The sequence below is a fragment of the Python bivittatus genome, unplaced genomic scaffold (assembly GCF_059951505.1).
Source record: "Python bivittatus isolate LINGU-HERP-01145 unplaced genomic scaffold, Pbiv_v1 ctg000080_np1212, whole genome shotgun sequence".
Taxonomy (NCBI): domain Eukaryota; kingdom Metazoa; phylum Chordata; class Lepidosauria; order Squamata; family Pythonidae; genus Python; species Python bivittatus.
In genome coordinates, this window is record NW_028277035.1 from 1,893,683 (window position 1) to 1,910,229 (window position 16,547).

The window sequence follows — 16,547 nt, forward strand, 5'->3', positions numbered from 1 at the left end:
AAGAAAAAGAAATCATATGACAAATTATAGAACAGGGGACATGTGACTTAGTAATAGTATACCTGGCATGTTAGTTGAAGCTAAATATGGCTCAGTAATATGATGTGATTGCTATAAAGAGGAATGCAAATTTTACACTCTTTGTGCTACTCCTGGATCAGTTCTGACATGATAGTCCTCTTCAAAACCGGTTTATTTCAAGAGCTTAGTCAGCATTTTTCTAATATGCAAATTTAGCTGAAAATGGAGCAAAGCTGAACTATACTTTTGGCAAAGTTGGGGCTTGTGGTAATCTTCATTTCTGTTGATTTTGTTCTGCCTTTATCATACCTCCGAGTTCTGGGTACAAGCCAGCAAAAATGAAGGTGATTGAAGTTTAGGTGCGATCTTATTTTTAAGAAATTGGGGTTTGGAAATGGAGAGAAAGCTGCGCAGCATGGAAGTGTCATTAGGTTGCACCAACAAAAGTACTGTTTCCAAATTACAGGGAATTACAATTACATTATAATCTTCCCTGAGTACTATCCAATTCTGGATACCACAGTTTAAGCAGGATTCAGACAAGCTTGAACAGAGGCAGAGAAGAAAAATCAAGATGATTAGGAGACTGGAAACTTGGTCTTGTGAGGTTGAGGCATCTGGGTGTTTTTTTCCTTGAAGAAAGTGATTGAGTGGGGATCTAATAGCACTTTTCAAATATCTAGATGGGAATTACGTAGAAGGAGGCCTCATCTATCATTCCAGGATGCTGAACACAGAATAATGGGTTTAAATTATGGGCGGACAGATTCCAATTGAATGTTAGAAAAGATTTCCTAATTGTCAGGGTGGTTTGAAAGTGCAACCAATTCTCCAATGGGATCCCCTTCATTAAATATGTTGAAAGTAGAAGCACATCCAAGACAAAGACTGCTTCTGTGGCAGATTTTTATCCCTTTCATGCAACAATTGCAAATGGCAGCTGGTTGATTCCTAATGATTTCCCAACAAATAACTGCTCTGTTTTTGAGGTTTTCACATGCATTTTTGTCAGGGATTGTAGTAGTGATAGACTTGAGTCTATTTAAAATATCTAAGGTTTTTTTTGTTTTGTAAAAAAGTTAAATAGATTTGTTTGTCCAATGACTTCCCACTGAAAGTATTGCTATGAGTTGAATTCCCCAGAAAATATTTTTCTTGATTCTTGCTTTCAAACCCAGGGTAACAGATCACTGGTTCCCTTGTAGTCTTTAGCAAAATTCTGATTTCCGTAAGCAGCAGTCTTGGTTGAAGCCACATCAAAAAATATGCACTTGCTGATAGTGTGCGTTCTCAAAACAACTCTTTCCTTCAGCAGAGGTATTAACCCCATTCTAAAAAAGACACATAAGTGCATCCTAACATGGAATGTAATAGCAAATCTGTAATAGCTTATTGCTCAGGAACTGCTGACGTTGCTCAGATTTTAGCTCTTGTTACGTAATTGTTGAGCAGTGGGCAGCTTCTTTGCAGTTGGCTTTTGTCTGAGCAGGGTGCCTGGATCTCCGTGGAAGGTCCACGTGCAACTACTGCTCACATCGATTATTCCAGTGTGGCCCTAATTCCTTACTTTTTGTTTTGTCTCCTTGCCAGAAAGGTATACTGTATAAATAAACTACAGAGCAGCAGACTCAACAGAGGGTTGCTTATGAGCATCTATGAGACGAGGAGAGGAAGTGGCAAAATGATACAAATTCTGCCCCTTATGTACTTGTGTGCAAAACTGGGATGCAATTTTGAAAGGTCAGAGCTCCCCTTGTGAAGTCACAATGCCTGTTTTATTATTTTGGTGTTGTCATGGCTAGGGTGTGGAGATCTACAGAGCTCCTGTTCATGGTCAGTTCATAAACCACCTTAATTAATCTCTGGGTTTGCTAAATTTGAAGAGTGCCACATGTCTCTATTTCTGATCTTTGCCTGGACAGGAATCTCTGTGGAATGCTGAAAGCAGGTGGCCACAGCCTGAGGCCATAGAGCCATACATGGCCCCTAAAAGCCTTTTATCCAGACCTCAGCGCCTCTTCAGAAGTTGCCATCAGCTGTAATGTTTAATGTGGCAACGGGAGTATTATTAAATACATGGAAAGTAATCATAATTAAAGAAAAAAGGCAATGTTTGAAACTGTATGGACATGGTAGGAGCAAGTTATGGAAAAGTGTAGTGAATAGCAGTGGTGTAAACTACTTCATGTTTAAGTTCCTTTTCTCTTATTTCCAGCCTTTAATTTCTTTTGCTTATTATTACTTTTTTCCTGGGCTTTGCATAATGTTGCTTATGTGATATGTATGGATCTATGTATGTACTTATAATAATTATATTCAGTTGGCTTAATCACATGTATTTTTTGTCTTGGCTTTGCCAATATTTTGCAGTGTATTCCCTGGCATCCCTCTGAAAGGTCAACAGTGAATTTTGGCCCCAGTCAATGGCAAGAAAGAGATCTGACTTACCTTTTTATTTTCAGAAATTGGAGGATGAGGGAAACAGAGGGGAGGGTTCAAACATTGCTTATGAGTCCCATAATGTAATATTTACTGTTAAAGAGAATTAATGATCTTTAAGTCTTCAATCTGTACCTTAAAATTGAGTCTGAACTATAACATTCTTGACCATAATAGCTGATCTTTTTTGTTTGTTTAATTCAGTCCCTCCCCGACTTTTTTTTGCTTCTTGCATTGCCTAACCTCTTGAAGAATGCCAGAGAGCTCAAAAGTCTGCTCATTCATTCATACGGTCCAATAAAGATATTGTCCAGTTGTGTTTTTCCCCCCCTCATGAGCAAGTACAACTAATTTTAATTTTTAGGATCAATTTGTTAATTATTTTACATTTGGGCACAAATGATGCTGCAAAGAACAGCTACAAACATATCACCACAGATTTTTAAAATCTTGGAGGGAAGCTCAGTGCCTTGAGGATTAAGTGGTCTTCTCTTCCATTCTTCCAGTCTGTGGAAGAGGACCAGAAAGGGAAATAACTGCTGCAGATCAGTGTCTGGTTGTGCAGAGGGTGTTGGTGGGAGAGACTGGTTTCTGGGGTCATGGTTTGAGGTATATAGGTAAGGGACTGCTAGCATGAGATGTGATGCATCCCACAAGGATTGGTAGAATGTGTTTGGCATACGTATGACAACCTATGAGAGCTTTAAACTGAATTGTGTGGGGGATAGAAAGGAAAACCCTGAGGTAAGAACCTTGGATAAAGACTTGAACACTGTAGATGGTAGGAGTGGTGTTGAAATGGGGCTTTATAAAAGCTCAAAAATCAGAAAGAACATTGGTTCATAAAGTTCATGATCTTCAGCGCCTATACGTTTCTGCTCAGAGTACCAGCAATAAACAAGATGAGCTTGAGCTCCTAATACAGGAGGGCAAATATGATTATGTGAAGAGTCTTGTATGCAGTGAAGACAGGCTTGTTGGAGAAGCCACTGGAGGTGGCCATGATGGATACCACTGCTAATTGGATGGTTAGGGTGGAGACTGAGATGTAGTCATCATTTCAATGGAAGTGGCACCAAGAAAAACAGCAGCCCAGAAGAGTGGTAGCGCTGGTGATACCATCTGTCTTGTTGGGTGGGATAGATGAAGAGGGGGAGAGGGGAGCCAGGAGCCACTGGCATTTTCCTCTCCTAGGTCAGTTCAAGGCGTCCCAGTAGAAAGGGCCGCCTTACTAATTGGGACTCAGAAAGGAAAGATACATTGGCTGTGGTAGGGAGAACAAAATACCTGGTGTTCAAAGGCCTGGCTACCTGGCTATTTAAAGGTTGCCCCAGTCCTTACAGTGACACTAGCTCCCCTAGTTGTTAGATATACCTTGTGCAGATGGGGGAGGCCTGTCTTTCGAGGAGGAACTGTCACTGTTTGGGTTCAGAGGCTCATCTGGGTGTGAGATAGGGGCCAGTAGATAGTCCTGGCCTGTCTATAGTGAGAGTGGGGAGTTCCAACCAGTGGTTATAAGAGAGGAGAGATTGTCTCAGAAGATGTTTTTAGCTTAATTATTGAGACAGTGCCATCAAGTGAATTGTATGCTGTTCTGGGTTTAGAGTGAATGTTGATTTTTTTTATTATTTATCTTACTGTATCATTGATTTTTTTTTTAATGTGAAGGTTTTGTGCTCTATTTTTTGTGCGCGACTAAATATCTTAAGATTGCAGCAGTATAGAAATCTAATAAATAAATGCATTACAAATATGCATATTTACATATTATCTACAACCAGTGAGTAACTGCATCAATTTCAGGGCAAGATTAACTTCCAGAGAAAGACTGTTCTTTGACATTGGGGCCATGATGGAGATGGTGGGTGGGAAAGGCACTGGCCTTTTTCTAATCTGCAGCTTAGAGGATAGGGTGGGATTTTGGTAGTTTTCTTCCTTTGGGCCCTCTTCCTGCTTTGTATTCCCTAACTGGGCTGATAGAGCAAGCTAAGCCAAGGATACCTTGATTGATGCTGTGCTGCAAGACTCACAATAAAAATAGGAGGTACATTTCAAATGGAAGGCCAGTTTTGAGGGCATGTCAGCATGAAGGCATCTAAATAAAATAAAAAGCATTGCCGGAGATGTGCCAAGTTCCTTCTTTGTTAAGAACAAGGAAAAAATGCACAGTGAAAAGATAAATTCTGCACCTTTTAAGACACTGCATGGATCAGTTTTTATATACAGTATTTATATTATTAATTTGTTCCTGCTTTTATGTAATTTATTCTGTAAAGGGTCTGACCACTATAAATCGTGGTTAGCAGCATGCCATTTTCATCCTGCTTCAAGATCACGTGTGTAGATCCACGAATAATGCATGATATTAACTTTTGTCTCTTTTGGGTCTCTAGATAATGGCCTTTTTCAGCAGTGACAATAATATTGATATTGTTAGGGTTCCTGGTTGAAGAGGTTGTACATATTTCCATTATAACTAATTTGTTATTGATAGTATTAGAAATATTATTTTCCTAGATGCTTTGGCAGCTAGCAAAATAGAAAGTACTTAAACACACTGTTTCATTTAACCATGTACTACTTGGATTATAGCTATGTGTGAGATGTAGCGTCTGTAGCTATATTAGAGTTTGTTTTGTAAGTATGCTTCCTCTATAAGAATTACACTTTTTGTAAAAAAAACCTGTTAATTTTACATACCAGGCAAAAGAGTTCAATCGAGCTATAGCACCTAATACATCTATAGTTAAGGTGCAGATTATGATTGGACCTTGATCCACAGGTCAAAAAAATGCAAATTGGGAGAAGAAACCTGCCAGCTAGACTCTGATAATCCAAACCATGATAAAAAATATGGCACGATGATGATCTTCTGGCCCCTTTCTTTAGAACCTCAGGCTTGGCTAATGATATCTCGGATTTAACAAATAAGGTTTGGATCTGTTTTCAGAAAAAGGAAGATTAGTTCCTGCAGAGATTATTTGTGCAGAGACTTGGTTAGAGATAAAAATACTGTAAAAGACAAAATAAATGGCCATTAATGACAGCCAGCTCTATCCTAGCTGGCATTTAAACCTGCCATTCTTGTGGCACCTTTTGAAATCTGGCTTCTTGTTCTGAGGCAGAATTTGGCAGTTCTCCTAGATGTATCAGGAAAATGTGTCAAGTGCTGAAGTGTTCATCACATTATGCTTTGCATGAGACTTTATTCTAGCCATTATGCTGTTTTTTTAGCTGTTTAACTGATGGCTTTGTAAAATGGAGCGAAGAGTTGGAAAAAAAAGATACAGTTGGAGTGATCTTCTTCTTCCCTACTGTTTATTATCAGTTGTGATCTTAAATTGTGCAAATTATTTTCCTTAAATATGTGAGAGGGAAAAATCATTCCTATCCCATTTGTTTTCTCAGACCTCCAGTGTCACAGAAGTACCTTAACTGACCTTCATATATTATTTGGAAGAGGACCTCTCACAGAGTGGTTCTTGTGGTTTTTCTGGGTATGTGCAGTGCTGTGAGCAACCATGGATTCCAAGGAGAAACATCAGGTAGGTTTTCTGATCATGCTTATCTATTGTAGGATAACATTTAATGCTTGTTAGGTTTTAGTTAGATCAAGTCCTTGTTTCATTAGAATTTAGGGCCATCAAGTGTGAACAAGTAACTTAGAAGGATAGAATGAAGGCATATAATTAACATTCAGTAATACAATGCTTCTGAGCTGATGATCTACCAAGCTTTGTTTTTTGTGCAGCCAAAAAATCTACTTCTACTTTCTCTTTTTAATTTCTATAAGCTAATTTAATGTGGAAAACCCACCTTTTTGTTACTACTGCTCTTAATATAGGGAAGAGAAATCCCTTGGCCAGTCTGTTGCATTCTTCCACAGACATATCCTTATATTTTGATCTGTTGTTTGTCTTTTCTTGGTTAATTGGATATGCCTCAAGTGGATTTCAGTGGGAAAGAGTTGAGAGGTTAAATATTCTTCATCAGTCTAGTTTCCATTGATAAGAATCTGGAAAATGAATGAAGTTCACTAATGTGTTTGTCAGACAAAATCATGTATAGCCTCAACCAGTGATTTCTATACAAGTAGTCCTCGTTTAGTGACTGCCTCATTTAGTGACCATTTGCAGTTATGACAGTGATGAAAAAGTAACTTTATGACCAATCCTTGCATTTATGACTTTGCAGTCCTGTAAAGCAAAGGAAAGCTGAGATAAGATCATAAGCACAGCTGCGGTTTCACTCAGTGACTGCTCTGCTTAATGATCGAATTGCCAGTCCCAATTGTGGTTGCTAAACAACGACTACCTGTATGCTTAATATATACATTTTATATTTTGATTTGGTACTTTTTCATTTTTACCAGGTTTTAAATTTGGGGGAAGATTTTCTTTTTCTTTTTTCCTTCCTCTTATATTTCTTGGTTCTGTTTTGGGTGTTTTTGTTGTTGTTTATTAATTGTAAGTATTTCATTGCTTCCTTTTGTATTCTATTTATTTTTTGTAATCTCAATGTTAAAAAAAATAAAATGGAAAGAAATAAAAAAGCAATTAAACATGTTATCATGTATGCCTTGGTATGAATTCACAAGGAAGATTGTTAATTTACTGTATTAGGTTTATATCCTGCCCTTTGTATAGGAATTTAAGGTGATATATATAGCATTCCCTCCTCCTGTTTTTTCCCACAGCAGCCCTGAGATATAGGCTGGGGGAGAGAGAAGGAAAGCGACAATGTGGGTGTGAGTGAGTGATTGGCCCAAAGTTACCCAATGAGCTTCCATGGTTGAGGGTTGACTAGAGCTTGGGTCTCCCCACTCCTAGTCCAGCACTTTAATCACTGTACCACACTGGCTCACAGATGCCACAGAATTCTGAACTGGTGGCTTTTCATGGGAATTCATTTGTCTAGATTTGTGTAAAGGAAGCAGTTGTGAAGAGCAGATATGTACATAACAAGGGAAATGCAAATATTCCAGCTTTCTTGGGGCCACATCTATTGTAGGAATGGTGACTTAAGACCAGGAAGTTATATGCTGCATTTCATTTACTCCTTTCTCTGTGGCTCTGAGCATCCCAAAACATATGCAGAAACACTAGGAATTTTGGCAATGGTTCCTTTTTGCATTCTGTTTTTGGAGTTTGAGGAGTTTTAAGGGATGAACTGAGTGCCTCAAACCTTTGCAAGGGTTAAGGTATCAATTTAATCCCTTAAAATCCTCCCCAAAATGTTTTAAAAAATGCCTCTGCTAACTCTACTATATTGCAAGATGAAAGGCCATATACAGTAATACCTTGGTTCACGAACGCTTCTGTTCACGAACAATTCGGTTCACGAACAGCACCGTTCACAAAACTTTGCTTTCGTTCGCGAACTCCGCATCGGGTGACGAACATGACCCGCGGCCATCTTCCCTGCTCTGACACGTGGTCGTGGCTTTCTGTAGGCAAGGAGGACTCTCCCTCCAAACAATAACCGCCTCCCCACCCGCCTTCCTGTCCTCCATGCCAGAAGTTGCCTCAAGCAAGGTTAGTGTTCTCTCTCTTCGTACTGCACTGTACTGTACTTTGTTTCATATTTTTGTGGTTTAAAAAAAAATACATATGGTTCAGAACAGATTAACCGTATTTACATTGAACCTTATGGGAAAATTTGATTCGGTTGGCGACCAAAATCGGTTGGCGACCACATTCGTAGGGGTCAGAACGGATTAATCTTATTTACATTGAACCTTGTGGGGAAATTTGATTCGGTTCGCGACCAATTTGGTTCGCAACCAGAATCATGAAACGAATTAAGTTCGTGAACCGAAGTACCACTGTACCTGCCAACCTGAGGCCAAAAAAACCTAAAATGCAACCCCCATCCTTAAGAAAGTTGCTATTACTGCTGTCTGGGAATGCAAGCAAATAATAACCTGAGGACCACCATGGGTATGAAATTCAGTTGTGCTGTTGTATGGATGATCTCTAGCCCAGTTCAGGGATGATTGAGATATGATGCGGTAGCTGAATGAGGAAATTCAAGAAGTGGGGAGATGAAAGAGAAACAGAGGAACTCAGAGATGAACAAATCAGAAGTACAGCATTTATTTCACTGTAATATTTCTGAATGTATCTCTCCAACACATAACAAGTCAGGCATATCATAATCAGAAATAGGGCTACCTGATTGAGGCTGCCAAAATCTGGATAACCATAAGATGGCAGCAAAGAGATATAGACAACTCTAATCTATGTTTTTGTCTCCCAGAGCTGGCAGTCCTAACCAAGCTGCCAAGGTCAGGAAAAGGGATGCCAGCGGAGTGTATATCAGAACTGAGCTTAGTTGAATATGCAGTTTCTGTGGCTTTTTAATCTGCATCATTCTACAAATTAATTTGCTCAGAATGCTGATAAGAAGGGAGGGCTATGAAGCCGTTCCCACTCAAAACCGACATTCCTCCATTCCCTGTGCTAAACCTATCCCAGATTGGCATCTTATAAGACTGATTGTATAATTTACTTACACTATGTTGCGGACTGCCATTTCTAGACTTGCAGTTGCAAGAGCCGGGCTAAAGGCTCCTCTGTGAATGATAGCATGAAAATATAGCAACCTCTTCTTAATGGGATAAATTGGATCTAATTTTTCATTGGACTGGTCAGGAGAAGCTTCACTTGCCCGCACGTAGTCCATTTCAGTTCTCAGTTAAAGGGGAAATAGAACTGCTAGGATGTTTTGGCATCCTGTGGTTTCGTTGTTTGTTTCTTTTTTAATGAGATGTTTCTCTGCAGTTGCTGTCTGGCAGTAGGGAATATTGCCCAGGGACAATTGGGGAAAGAGAAACAAGAATAGAAATTACATTCTTGTCACTAACACCTCCCTCAGTTTGGGTCATGAGCAATGTTGAGAGATCTTTTTTGGATCAAAAGAGGATGTAGTTACAACAATGGCACATATCCCTGTCTCCTTTCTTCAGAAAGGCGAGGGGGTTGAGGAGGGGCATGGGGGGGGGAAGAGCAGATTGTGATGGACAACGGGCAGAAGACTGGGGAAAAAAGACTGGAAATTTGCAGCCATTCTCTGCTTCCAGGCTCCGAATCTCAATTCAAGAGGCAGGTAGATGGGCCGTTGGGAATCTAGGTTCAAGGCGATGTGGATAAATGCCAGGTCTGTTTGTAATAAATCCATCCTCATCCATGACACAATCACCCTTGATTTGATCATAGATGAGAGACCACACCTGGCATGTGTTACCAAGACCTGAGCGAGTGAGGATGGGGGAGTTTCCCTGTCCAAGATGCGCTCACCTGGGTTTTAGGTGTTGCAGCCTTGAGAGAGGCTGATACAAGTTATTATTTGACCATACACTTTTCATCTAGCTGTATCTAAAATAAGGTAAAAGCCTTTGTTCTAGTAACAAATTGATCTGGTTATCCCAGGGCCATTCATACATCTCTCCCTGGGATGTTTTGCCCTTCATATGAGCTCAGAATTTGTATCTGATGTGGCTCTCCATTATGTTAATTGATATATGCATAAGTCATAGTTGCATGATTTTTAATTTGAGATCATGAGGACTAGGGGAATTCCAGGAAGGTATGCTTTCCCCCTGAATCATAAATACATGTGCCATTGAATTATGCAGTTCTTTTGTTCTAATTAAACAGCCCCAGGAGCTACATTCCAGTGAAGTTAACAAAGCTGGCCAATAACAGTTCGGTGACTGACTTTAATACTGATCAGTAGGAGATGTAATTACTGCTCCTTGAAGAAATGTTTTTATGAGTTCAGTCATGTCATGCATGTTTGTAAATTGACTGAAATAGAAACCTTTTTTGCTACTGCATAATATGAGGCAAATCTGTTCAGAGAACAAGCACACATGTGGTCATTCAAGTTATTGATGACAGTTTTCATTAGTAATTGTGCTTCCCCAACATAAATGGCATTTCTGAATGACAAATGTCTGTTGGTAAGCATTCCGAGTGCAGACACTTTCAGATTCTGCTAGGAGTAGGACTCCCTCTGGGCATTAAAGGAGCTTCTTTGCTGCATAAAATATGAAAGTATTTTGTATAATTGCTTTTAGCGTGTCTAAATTTGGATTTTAAACTCATTGTTTAACATTACTCCGTGCAGATCTAGTTAATAGCTACATCTGCAGAGATATCAATCATGATTCTTAGTTCATTCAGTTATTTTAAAATCCTGGCTAATTAACACTGTATGACTGTGCATACCACTGACTTGTGACCCGGTTAGCGGAATCCAGTCTTCACCATTCCAGCTTTGCCACCACGCTGTCATACAGCTGTTGTCTCAAATACAGACAGGCTGCTTGTTGCTTTTTCTGCTTTTCTTGTGTAATGTGCCGTCTGACCTTCCTCATCTCTCTTCCCTTTTTCTTTGAACTGAAACTATTGTTTCTTTCTTTTTCTTTTTTCTTTTAATACATATTTGAACCCTAGGAGGAATCAGCAGAAAAGAAATAAGCAAAGCAGAAAGAAGATAGAAAGAAATTTACAGTATAAAACAAAAATGTTGAAGTAATGTTAAATCAGTGCTACGTATAAGTGATCAAAGCCATTTTAAAATCAAGTCAGTAATTAACAAAGGTAGCCAGTATAATGATATTCATAAGCCAGAATAAACAATTAAGAAGAGTTTCAATCTCAGCTAAAATGTTCTATCCTTCTATCAAGTCATGCAAGACTAATATTTTAAAGCTTTATGTTAAGAGAAACCCAAACTTTCAATGCAGTACAAATCCATATTTAGAATTATAGCCTATGAATGGTTTCCAAGGTGAATTAAATTCTGTATCAGACTTATTTTTCAAATATGAAATTATTATTGACATTAATTCATACTGTCACAGATTAGCTTGTATTCTTCTGAAGAGGAAATTCTCTATGATTCCCAATAAGTCACATAAAATATCGTAATCATCATCATATACAGAGCTATCTCCATATATTTTGTAGAAATATAAATTTTGCTGATGTTTAACAGAAAAATAGCTGACAGGAAAGAGAATCTTAAATTTAAGATTTGTTTCGTTCTATAATAAATCATCTTTCAGACATTGCCACCAAATATGAAAGATGAATTGATGAAAAGATGAAAGATGAACCAAATATGAAAGAAATACTAAATTTAAGATTTGTTTTATTCTATAATAAATCATCTTTCAGAAATTGCCATCAAATATTCTCTTTTATTGGAATATGAAAAAGTGATCTAACTGAATTGCTGTACTTCCAAATGTTTTCAGAAAATAAATTATAGGTAGTCCTTGTTTAATGACTGCCTCATACAGTGATCATTTGCAGTTACAACAGTGATGAAAAAGTAACTTTGTGACCAATCCTCACATTTACAACCTTTGCAGGTCTGTAAAACAAAGGAAAGCTGAAGTAAGATCATAAGCACAGTCATGGTTTCACTTGGCAACTACTTCGCTTAATGACCAAGTTGCCAGTCCCAGGTGTGGTTGCTAAATGAGGTCTACCTGTATCTGTTTTGGCAGTCAGCACTGGAATAACATACCAGTGGTAAAACATCTTGCATCAGTTTCTTCTGTGATGTTCAAGATACATTTATAATTATTTTCCATTGATATTCCCATTGTTGCATATCAGTTGTCCTGTTTAGATTCTGTAAACATTTAATCGAACAGTCTAACTAGTTCAGTTTCTGAATCATATTTCAACAGCAACTTGTAAATAAACCCCAGGAGATGTTCCAAGTTTTAATAAGTTTTTCTAATTCAATCAAGCCTCTAAGTCCTTGTTTTTATAATTCTTTTTGGACTGTATTACTCATTTGAAGATATTGAAACTAGTGAGGTGATTCTGACCATTCTGAAGAAAGAATCTTGAAAGTTTTCATTTTTGTTTATTAAGGATTAGGTCTTGCAAACTATATGAGTTACTATCTATTGATGCATTTTTCTTTTCATGACAAATATTTAATATTGAAGGGATCCCATATTTTTAATACAGTGTTTATCATTGAATTATATCTTCCAAGTTATGCATTTCTGTTGGAATTCAGCCAAAGATATTTACGCAAACCACCTGGGAGTCAGTAGGCTTCAGTAAAAGTAAATCAGCCATAAATCTGCAGTTTAAAACTTGGTGCTGCCAATCCAATCGTTCTTTCACACCTTGTAAAATATTAAGTTTAATCCTTGATCTTTTGTTTGATCATATAAACTTAGTTATTTGTCTCTGCCACTAATTTAATATGTTGTACTCCATTCTTATTGGAATAATTTGAAATAAAAAATTAAGCCTTGGTAAAATATTAGTTTTTACTAAAACTGAACACATCGTTGGGCAAATAAAGCTTTACTTCAGATGGTAGGCATGTATCTGGGCTGACGGCTTCAGATTACAGTTGAGACACATTGGATTGAATGTTCTTTATCAAAATAGCTTTTTGTATGGAGGCTTTTTTTCTTCCATATGTGGGCAGAGGGCTCTTGACAATCCTTGATGTTCTAGTTTTCAATCTGAGTGCTATTTTTTTTCTTCAGAAAAAAAAAAGGTTCAATATTCAAACCTTCACTGAATTATAAAACAGTACAAGTAAATGGCTGGTGTGGGTCTTCTGGGCTGTGTGGCCGTGTTCTGGAAGCTTTGTTTCCTAATGTTTCCCTAGCACCTGTGACCAGCAGCTTCAGAGTGCAGGAGCACAGGCAGGAGCAGTTCTCTCTGTGCCCAGCATGTCCCCCTGTGTCCCCTGGGCACAGAGAGAACCGCTCCTGTCTGTGCTCCTGCCCTCTGAAGATGCCGGTCACAGATGCTGGCGAAACGTTAGGAAACAAAACTTCCAGAACACAGCCACACAGCCCGGAAGACCCACACCAACCATCGTATGCTGGCCTTGAAAGCCTTCGACAGTACAAGTAAACTCTGTGCAAACATGATCTGAATCCCTTTTGCCTTTTAAGGGGTAAGTGTCCAAAAGATTGAGGACAAATAGTTCATTTCTAGCAGTTGAGTTTTAACTGCAGATGTAGGATAACCTCTGAAGACAGTGCGCAACATGTATTTTAAGTGTATTTGAAAACTTCAAAGTTACTTTTTTAGAGGTATTGATGGGTTGATTGTTTAAAACAACATGTGTAGGCAATATTGCTGAGGTTCATGAGTTCTGCTCTGTGTAACTGCTTTGTAGTAAAGCCCAGAGTCTGAAATGTAGGAAATTTGATTTCTAGTCCCTATTATTCATAGAATTTAATTGCCAGTGAAGGATGAGATTCAGCATTTATTAGATACTAAATTGCCTGGCATCTCGTTCAAGCATCAGAGAGCAAATACCCTAAGTGATTGTCCAGGTATCTCTGAAATCCAGTTTAGTAGACTTATTTTCTAACCATTCTCTCCCCCTACCCCCCTTCTCTGAATACATTGAAATAATCTAATACTGGCAAAATGAGTATCTTTGTGGGATATGCACAAGCAAGGCTACGTAGCAAATTCTATTTTCTAGTTCAATTTTGATATTGCAGAATTTTGTTAGTTCCCCATGTTCCCGACAGTGGTTCTGGATAATGACATTTTCTCAGAGATCAAATAATCTATCAAGAGGAAATAAGATTGTCTTTATGGCAGCTGCCAAGGTAGTAGTTCATTGGCTGGATTTGCATATTGTGATTGTTTCCTTAATAATGGTTTGTTGAAAAAAACACAGTTAATTGGGTTCATGCAACCATTAACCACAGCTGACAGTTAATTGGGTTCATGCAACATGCTAAAACATAAACAACTGTAGCTTTATATAGCATGATGTTTAAACTCAGCCTAAATGTTGTATACATAATGAACTTTTGTTAAAGTCTGCAAAGGATGATAAAATCAGCAAAGTAAATACTTGCTTCTGCCTAGGGATGGGTAAATTTCAATTTTTGCACCATCTGTGTGTTTTCAGTTTTCAAGTTGAATTATAATCAGTTTCTATAGCATGGTTTGTTATAACTGTCCGTGTTTAGGCTTGATAAATTATACATTATGCAGGCCTATGTACAATATTTTATAACCCTTGGATAGTAAGTAATGCCCATTTATATATACATAATTTTGCTGTGAGGTCTTTTTCCACAACCCCTTACTTCTCTCTAGCAGTATTAATTTTCTGCATCTCCTCCTGTTCCCTGCTTGGTCAAATGACACATGTTTTTTTGTGGTTTAATTCAGCTATTGTCCATCTAAATTAAGCCCTGTGAATATATTTCCTTTACATATACAAAACAAAGTACCCATTTAGTGAATGTGTTAGCTATTCTCTTCTTTGGTTTTATGTTTTCTTTACTGTTTGCTGTACATAAGCTTAGTGGTCTAGTAGGCAGAAGCTGTGATTTATAAAAGTAATAAGTAACTGTGCAAAATAGTTATATTTATCATTATGTAGCATGGTTATAATCAGAGAACCATATCTTAGGATTTTGAGCCAGCATGTAAGGGGTGGAGGAAAAACAGGTTGATCCATTCTTGGTTCCATACATTGTAAATTTATAAATGTTGAAAAGGATCGTTAAAACCCATGAATTCCTGAACTTACACTACCTTTGTTATTTCTGTTAGTGTTTTCACTAATATGAGTCTTGCCCTCCTGTTCTGCAGGACTTCTTCTGGGCAATAATATTGTTTAGATGGGAAATGACCGAGTGGGAACATTAAGGGGATTGGGGGTGGGGTATCCACACGGCTTTAATTAAACGTGTTTTCTTGCAATAAACAAAGACCAGATTACATTCTTCTTGTGGTTTCTTTGGAGCACTCCTTCTGTTTCACTAAAGTTGGATTCATACATGGGTAAACCATAGTAATCATTTGATGAAGGATCTGCTGTAGCCAGGTTCAGAAATTAGACGAAACCAAAATAAAACAAACCATATTATGGCCTATTGCCCAACCTCTCCTGTTGCTTTTACTAGGTTTTATCAGCTGCAGTTCTGCCTCTCTTTTCTAGGTTCTGCAGTTCTGCTGTCTTCTGGTTTTTTCCTGGCCTGTTGCTTCCAGTGTGATAAATTTGCTGTGCTTTATGGACTGCCAGTGCAGCTGCAAACAGAATCTCTGTGATAATTGTACACCAGAATATTTTGTCATGAACAAAGGCAACCCCGGATTTGGTGCCCTTTGTTAGAATTCCAGCCTTTCTTTATATGCTGCTTACAGTGGGAACAAGATGTAGATCGGGGTTCCTCAACCTTGGCGACTTGAAGATGTGTGGACTTCAACTCCCAGAATTCCCCAGCGCTGAATTCCACACATCTTCAAGTCGCCAAGGTTGAAGAACCCTGATGTAGATGAAAAGGCTTGAGTGCTTCAAGCATCTCTTCCTTTCATTTTTTCTTTTAATCACTGGTGCGTACCCCTACCCCCACCCTGTCCCTCTGCTCCCTTGGGATAATTCTTATTTGAGAAATACCAGTTTTCCTTCTGGATTGACATGTTTATCAGAAACAAGTAGACATTGTGCTTGTTAAGGATCCTCCTATTAGCATCTAGAATGCTTTTGTGTTGTCTTCAGTTAGAATCTGGGCTTTTTATCAAGGGAAAAGTTATTTTTATAAAAAAAATGTTTTTGTAATAAGTTTTATAAAAAAAATACACACATGGGGGAAAAAACCAAGAAAAGCATGTAAAAAACCACAAGAAAAAGCAATATGCAAGTCCTCAAAAGGAAAAAAAAAAAACCCAAACAAAAACAAAAAGGGTTTACAAACTATCTGTACATATCGCATATCCATTAAATAGTAAACAGAATGTAAACGTTTCTAAGTTAAGGTGAATATTTATTCCCATTTATTTATCAAGGGAAAAGTTCAGCCAATGTAGACAGCAGTTCTGTTAAGGTGATTGCCAAATCCCATGAAGGAGGCCTGTCCTACCGTTTCAGACTTAAGGTGCCCTATTCTGTTAAGCAGAAACATGTAAAAGCATCCCCTAATTCCATCCCTCGAGGGACTGCCATGCAGCCATTCAAAATTGTGATGAGAGAGCAGCTGCAGAACAATTTGCCATGGAGTGTTTCCCTGGAGAGCTGAGAGCTCACTGAACTACTGTGTTTGGGACTGAAAGTTTCCC

At 38.2% G+C, this 16,547-nt stretch overlaps 1 protein-coding gene across 4 annotated transcripts in view; it reads left to right on the plus strand.

The window, feature by feature from the left end:
- Positions 1-16,547, plus strand: part of TMEM94 (transmembrane protein 94) — a 79,719-nt gene that overhangs the window by 3,370 nt on the left and 59,802 nt on the right. For all 4 annotated transcript variants that reach the window (XM_007439786.4, XM_025174147.2, XM_025174148.2 and 1 more), the window contains exon 2: positions 5,869-6,005. In XM_007439786.4, the coding sequence (XP_007439848.1) occupies positions 5,982-6,005 (24 nt within the window). In that variant the 5' untranslated portion in view covers positions 5,869-5,981. The remainder of the gene's footprint in view (positions 1-5,868; positions 6,006-16,547) is intronic.